General features: G+C 35.4%; 1 protein-coding gene across 1 annotated transcript in view; it reads left to right on the top strand.

Moving 5' to 3' along the window:
• Synj (synaptojanin) overlaps positions 1-6900 on the top strand; it is a 137345-nt gene extending 130445 nt beyond the window's left edge. The window contains exon 21 of the mRNA XM_069828632.1: positions 6713-6900. Within this exon, the coding sequence (XP_069684733.1) occupies positions 6713-6766 (54 nt within the window). The 3' untranslated portion in view covers positions 6767-6900. The remainder of the gene's footprint in view (positions 1-6712) is intronic.
• The last annotated feature ends 1278 nt before the right edge of the window (positions 6901-8178 follow it).

The following is an 8178-nucleotide window of genomic DNA, read 5'->3' on the forward strand; positions in this document are numbered from 1 at the left end:
TACGCCATCTGCATTGCTTTAGAGTAGTTTCCTGTCTCCATCCCTCAGACAGCGCACTGAATGGAATACTGTAAGTAGACAACGTAAACAACGTCAGATGAATACAGTATGTGTAAGATGTACAGAAAAATACACATAAATAAGGTGTACAGAGGAATAAAATTATTTCATTTCCACACAACTATTTTTGCTTGTAACTTTCGACTCAGTCATTTCTGGACCAGGGTTCCTTATCTCAAATTGATACATGTGCCCTTCGCCATCATCCCTGAAAGTTCTTAACACCACCTCGGAAACACCCTGTATATTGATTCTAAGACATGGTGCATTTGGGTGTTTAAAAACAATGGGTTTACTGCAATAGAGCTGGCCTTATTGCTTTGTTTGTTTCTTTCTTTCCCCCTTTTTGTAATAAAAAAGAAAGAAAAAGAAAAACTTTTACTCACATCTACCAGTACTCAAACACATGAAGTTAAAATATTGCATTTAATCAGAGTATTTTGAAATCTTACCCATTTACACATTGCTTAAAGGAAAAATTGTAAGTTCTATAACAACAGATTTTATACATGCTTGATTTTTCCGTCCTTTCATTTGTTTGAGTTTAGAATAAGCATCAATTTTGGAGAATTGTTCCTTCTAGATTTGGATGATAGAAAGATTAGTTAGAAATTGTACTACCATTTAGTGATGCTGATACTGTCAAAGACCAGGGCTATAGAAGGAAGGGCTGGCTCATAGCGAGTCGGAAAGTGATGCCGTCCTACCAGCCTCTGTGACGTCATTACAGTGCACAGCAAGTCCTCCGCTCACAAATAGAATGTAAAACTCCGTTACAATAAGTGCTGGAATTATCGACCAAATACAAAATCAACCATCGTGAACACCCCCAATAACAAGTTAGAAAATTGAACCCTAGGCACATGGCCTGTTTGATTCAATATTTTATAAACGGTAGTTGTCTTTAAAGCTTCAATTTTAACAATTTCGTCGCTCTTCAAACTTATGTCTTGGTTACGTCTGCCTGTTGAGCTATAGCTTCTTTCTTAAATATTTTATGGTAGACTTTTATCTCCTTTCACGTGTCATGTTTCCTTGGTGATTAAATGTTATATCCCAGGTCAAGGAGAGGCTTCATTCATACATGGACAAGATTTCAAAATAGTAGGCCTATGGGACTTGTGGAATGAAACTGTGAGCCAAAACATCACATCAGTGACGATAATGATAATTAGACTATTATTATATTAGTATTGTTAAAATATTATATTATATTATATATTATGTTATGTTATATTATAATTATAGTATATTATAAACATACGTGACTGCTGGGTTTGCAGTAAAAGACCCGCCCTTGGGCAAAAATCTATCAAGGAATGAATATTATATTATGTCTGTAATGGAGTGTATTAAATGGACAGACAAAATAAGAAATGAAGCTGTGCTAGAAAGAGTGGATGAAGAAGAATAATGCTGAAACTAATCAGGAAGAGAAAACGAAATTGTCTGCGTTGCTGGCTAAGAAGAAACTGCTTACTGAAAGGAAAAGAGTTCGAGGTAGAAGAACACGTCAGATGATAACATTAAGATACAGGGAAGCGACTAAGAAGGCGGAAAATAGGGGAAATTGGATAATGCTGGGTTTGCAGTGAAAGATCTGCCTTTGGACAGAAAACTCTGAATGACTATATGTTATTATTATTATTATTATTATTATTACTATTATTATTATTATTATTATTATTATTATTATTATTATTATTATTATTATTATTATTATTATTATTATTTCGATAACCAATAATTTCACTCCTGGTGGAAATGCATGAAATGAAAGGGTTTTAAATAATCAGTTAAATACATTAGATGGAAATAATGGAACAAATGTTTACCTTTTGCTAAGTAATAGTTAAGGATGCATATTGGTGGCAAATGTTCTCACACGTGCATATAGTTTGATAGCCTCGGAGCACACGTTTGAAAACTTAGTTTCTAGCAATGTTTTAAAACGTTGTATCACTTGTTCCTCTTTGTCAATGGAGTTCCCGTGCATGGTTTTAAATTCAACTTCAAACATTTGTATAGTTTTTTCCACTCTTCAGAAGGTTCAGTTAATCCACCGTAAGACAAAATCCCCACCCATGTGTTGTTTTCACCACCTAAGTTTTTTGTTTTCTGACCTAAGGTTGAATCTTTTTCTTTAACTTTATGTGCTATGTAGTTCAGACCTTCACTTTCTGCCCAGCTTTTCAGATCTTCTTGGTTTGCATCTTCTATTCCTTCCATAGGCCTTAATTCATCATCTTCATCGGAGAGTAAAGAATTCAATGTTGCATTATTTTCAATAGCAATAATATTCACCTCATCAATCCCGAAGGCAGATTGCAACATGTCTGCTGTTAAGTATGGTTTTAGTTGATAATCCTTATCTTCAGTAACGTTAGTTTTATTAGATGGAAGGGGAAGTTTGTTAGAAAGTAGGAGGCATCTCAGTCTGAAAATGAAGTCTGTTGGAGTTGGATGGTCGTGAAAATGCCCGAGACCTCTAATTTGGCTGAAGAGACTTTCTAATACATCCTGAGTTAGGCGGCAAGTCATTATGTATGTCAATCCATTGCGTTTAATTTCTTCATGTAGTCCCAACAAGGAATTAATTGACACCAATATCCTCTTTTGGAAAGGCAGTAAATGTTTTTTTACCCAAAACTCTCATATGAAATATTGCATCTTTCACGTCACTAAGCACTTGCAACTGCTCTGACATGCAAGAATTTAAATCAAAGGTGGTCTTCATTGGATGAGATGATGAAGAATGGGGACTATTACTATTCATTATATCGCAGAATGAATCTATTAGTTGAAGAAATTCTGATGCCTTTTCATTTCCAGTTAAAGAGGATATTGCTTTGGCAACTGTTCTTGAGAAAAGAGTTTTAGCCGGGCCAACCTTTTGTGTCTCATTTTCTTTAAGGAAGAGAAATTCAGGCTTAAGTTTGTAACATAATTTCACTTCCTTTCCATCTTTATTTAGAACTTCGATCAGTAAGTCTTTATTTAGAACTGTCCCATCTTTAAGTACTAATCCAGTGTCAAGCACATGGTTTATCAGTAGCTTCAGAAACTCGAGTTTTCAGGTGATATTGCCAAATCTTTCCACAACAAATTGCACCCACCCAAATCAGAAACAATTGCTCATACAAGTATCTCAGTTCTATCTATATGTACAATTATGTCAAAGAGCAATTGCTTATTCATAGATGTGTCGAAATTATAGTACACAGGTTGTTTCCAAGGTGCAGTCAATCCTCTAGCAATTACTACTTGAATCTTAGAATGAGGTCCAAACACCTTATCCATGCCAGGATGGTAATTTAGGCAGCTGTCGATGCTCATCTCATCGAAACTAAGGACACATGATTTCTCTAAAGATGCAATATTTTCAGAATTGTCAGACATGAGCTGCAAAATATTATGCAAAATTCCAGGGCAACATTGAAATCCAGAGCACCATCTCTTTAAAATCGCTGGAGAAGGAAGTGGAATACCTATTCTTTCTTTCCAAAAATCGAAAGATTTTTTGGAAATTGTGGAAATTGCCTGTATTGCAATTGCTCTAGATATATCCTCTGAAGACCAAATCAGTTTTTTCTTTTGATAAATTACAGCCCGAATTTGATTTTCTGTAAAAATATTTTCCATATTTCGAAGAAAAATACAACACTTCTTACTGATAATTCTAGATTTGTGCTCTGTCTTTGTTCTATAAGGAACAGTTACTTTTTTTTCTCATTAACCTACTAACCTTGTTTTTCAGTATTTTATTGTTTGACTGCAAAGTTTTAACACTGTATTCTAAAATATTTACCTTTTTATTCAGTAAACCAATTTGTTTTCCGCGTTCATCACACTTCAGACAATGTACTTCAGACACTACAAACGTTTTTTCAGATCCCTGTGCAATATTTACGTATTCAGAGCTGCCGGTACTAGGTTCTAATCTCGACTTTGGACTCAATGTCTGAAGGTGATTAAGAGCAGCTTTTCTAATATTTCTCTTCTAATATCTATCGTCTCGATTTGAGTCACTTGCAGCTTTCGAACTTGGAATATTTAGTGATGGGACCGCATTTTTCTTCAGTATTTTCCTTTCTTTTACCTCCAAAAGCCTGTTCTTCATATCATCTTCATAATCAGTCACACTTTCGAAATGATCACTACAGATACGTGCACACTTAATATTCACTTGGTCCTGCCAATGACACTTGCTTTTCCACTCTTTAGTTAAAACCACATCTTTCGGAAAACAGTGATAAATTACTTCGTGAGTGTGACCAGAGTCATTTGAACAGTCCGCTACAGCACAATTCACCATTTTTAAACTTAAAATACAATAATGTAATACTGTACCTTTATAATTATTCAATACATAAAGAACTGTAATATATGCTAATTACACAACCAAATATACTACGAAACGGTGCACGTGAACTTGAATTACATTTCTCAACACTAGTATCTGCGACAGTCACCGAGACCAACTGTACCGCAGTGACGTCAGAAAGTGGTGGGGTGGCTAGAGGGAAAGACTCAAGGCGGCAAGAGGAACAACAAAGCATTGAGCCAGCCCTTCTTTCTATAGCCCTGGTCAAAGACACTGCTCCTTTTTGTATCAGCACTGATGTAAAACGATTGGCAAACATAACTTATAATTACAGATTTTCTATAAATATCAATAAACCTACATATGTAGCCGTTATACCACTGCTGTTCACAAAAATTTCTTCTTTATGTACGATGGCCTTCCAGAAACTAAGTTTCCCCGGAGCCGTTTACAGAAAGAAAACACAATTTCATGGAAAGATTTATTGGAATAGATACAGCAATTTGTTGAGCTATTTCATATTGATAGCTTCATTCTTCACTCGTAACTACCGAATGATTTCAAATTAAATTTTTATATGTCGTATTTACTCATATAACGGACACATTTTTTTTAATATAAATTTTAGATTAAAAACCCAGGATGCGTATTATATGCGAGAAAAAAAATTGGGAGAAAGAATCATAACTACCTGACATCCCACTTGATAATCATAGCTGGTTTCGACATCTTTACGTGATTTGTTTGGTAATTCCAAAAGTACCTGTTCCTGTTTTTGCCACTTACGCACATTGTATTCAGAAATTTTAAACTCTCGACTGGCAGCCTTATGTCAGTGAACTTCTGCAAATTTAATTGCATTTAGCTTGAAATTTGCCAAATAATTTGTGTAGAGAAAAAGATATGTTAAATCATCAGTCCTCTGGTGAGGGTGACCACAAGGATCCTGAAAGACACCGGTATAGCTCAGTCGGCTAAGGTGCTTGCCTGCTGATTTGGAGTTGTGCTTGGGCATGGGTTCGATTTCCGCTTAGCCTGATTACTTGGTTGGGTTTTTTCCTAGGTTTTTCCCAACCATAAGGCGAATATCAGGTAATCTATGGCGAATCTCGGCCTCATCTCGCCAAATACCATATCGCTGTTACCAATTCTATCGACGCTAAATAACCTAGTAGTTGATACAGTGTCGTTAAATAACCAAGTAAAAAATTATGTTGTACTTTTATACTAGATAATTCATTTCAAGTTAATCTGTATTTATAATGTGTAGAAATTGTCATGTATCAGGTCAGTGAAAAGTAAATAGTGGGGGTAATACCACTAAGGACGATACTAAATTCTAGATTCTCTATAAAACTCTTCAGATTAAGACTCGGAAAAAAAATATATCTGTGTGTGTGTGTGTGTGCGTGCGTGCGTGCGTGCGTGCGTGCGCGCGCGAGGGAGAGGGAGAGAGAGTGAGTGAGAGAGAGAGTGAGTGAGTGTGAGTGTGAGAGAGAGTGAGAGTGTGTGTGTGTGTGTCCCGAGGAGTTACCGCCACTTACGGAGCATATTCCTGAAGACATTTTGAGCAAAAAAGTCATATAAACATGAATCCTATTCTCAATATTTTCGGAGTTATACTAATTTGAAGTTCTTAAAAAAAAATACCTCATTTTCTTTAGTTTTAAAGGTAGGTAACAGAATATTACAATTAGAGAATGGTATAATTCATTTAATTGGCTGGAATTATGAAGCTAAAAATGTGTTGTTAATTCCATAGTTGCTTCATATAGATTTTTTTTTTCCCCAACTACAAAATTACATTTCTCTTATGCATTTATCACAACAATCGGGAATCTCTTGCCATGAAAATGTTCTGACAAGATTTTCAGTAACACAGTAATAGCGAAGTTTGACCTACTGTATTAAAATATTTCGTATTATTGAAATTAAGGTTGACTCTATTGTGGTGTACCACATATAATTTTAAATACTAATGAATATTACGTGAAAAATGCCAATAGTGACATACTAAGACAGAATAATGTCAATTTGGAGTGTATTTGGAAAGATGCATTATAGTGTAAAGCCATGTCTTGAAAAGTTTCAAAAATTATCTGTGATAGGTAGTCCATTATATAATCATCCAGGCCTATTATTTAGAAGTTACTGAGTGACCCAATGTGTGGGTTCTGTCATTAAGAGATTGAAAGTCCATTATATTTTCGATATTGTACAATTACATTCCTTGAGTTGACGTAAGAAATGTTCATATAAATATTTAGATCAATATAGTGTGAATGATTGTTTGTTTAACGGAGTTTTTTTTTTTTTTTATCTCTTCAGAGATTTTCCAACCAAGATGGTTTCCAGGTTTCCAGCACCCTTCGTTCCTTGTGAATAAAGTTACCAAGATATCCAATTCTGCTATTCATTTTCTTCAGCACCAAAGATCATCTCCCTGGGTTAATGTGTTATTTCCCATGAGAATTTCAGTCATAGCAATAAGACAGCAGCTGCCAGACAGTGGCAGAAAGGAGGATTCGAGTTTCTACCGTAAACAATTAAAATTTAACACACTTTATGATCTATCTGTCCACGGTTGTTTCTAGATATTCATTTGGAAGCAGAAGAGAGGAAAACATGGCACGACTGAAGTAGCCTGGAAAAGTGTGAAGTGAATAATATGTTTTACAGGGACAGGCTTTGCATTTGTTTCGTTATTTGGAGATGTATTTATTTATTTATTTAACCTGGTAGAGCTAAGGCTCTCTGGCCTCCTCTGCCCTTCTACCAGGGGATTATTACTACAATATGAAGAATAAAATTACAAATGGGCCTTTTCATTATACAAGTTGTTCTAAATATTTATATTTTCATCTGTGAAAATATTGTTAGTTACAAATAACAGTCTTGGTCGATATGTTTTGGAAATATCTGAAAGAAATATAAAACATGAATTAAAGTAATGTATAAGATAATTCAAAAGTCGCTTCAAACTTTAAAGTTTATGAAATTATAATATTTGAGGTAGGAAAAAAAAAACAAAAACATCACTGTACGTGTTGAGAAAACACTGGGGTTTGGTTTTTGCAAAACATTGGGAATATGATTGTTGTTTTCTTGTTCAACAAACATGGCAACTTTGTAACTTTTGAATGACCTTATATTACTGCTCTACATACATAGAATAGAATGTTTTATTTTCGCTGGCAGAATTAAGGCCATAAGGCCTTCACTTCTACTCAGTCAATCCAATAGTGATATTCAAAAAGACTGTACAATTTTTTTAAATGGTGTTCATCCTCTCGAGGAAGAACCCTTCCCGGTGCCACTAATTCAGGAATGGTGCATGGCTTAGTCGCATAGACACGATCCTTGATGAATCCCCAGAAAATGAAGTCCAGGGGAGTCAAACCAGGTGATCACAGAGGCCAACGGATTGGCTCTGTGCGACCAATCCACCTGCCTGGAAACACTTCGTCTAAAGAATAAATGTTTAATTTGAGCGACACTGTTTCCAAGTTCAAACCAGGCAGCAATTTTTCTTTTCTGCAATAATGTTAAGAAGCTGCATGGCATTTTATCATTCCAGTCTATCACAACAAAGTGTATAGGCATGACCGTGTGACATCTTTAGTGTATAGAAGGCCATGCTCCAGGTTATTTTAAGTTGGCATCAAATGCACATGGATAAGTAGCTTCCTCTGGCGGTGGGGGGAGGAGGTGATAGTTTCCAAATCGACTGTATGGCACCGGGAAGGCTTCTTTCTCATGAGGATGAACATCATTCCAAAAAATTGTCCAAAATA

Source organism: Periplaneta americana, chromosome 6, assembly GCF_040183065.1.
Source record: "Periplaneta americana isolate PAMFEO1 chromosome 6, P.americana_PAMFEO1_priV1, whole genome shotgun sequence".
Classification (NCBI taxonomy): Eukaryota; Metazoa; Arthropoda; class Insecta; order Blattodea; family Blattidae; genus Periplaneta; species Periplaneta americana.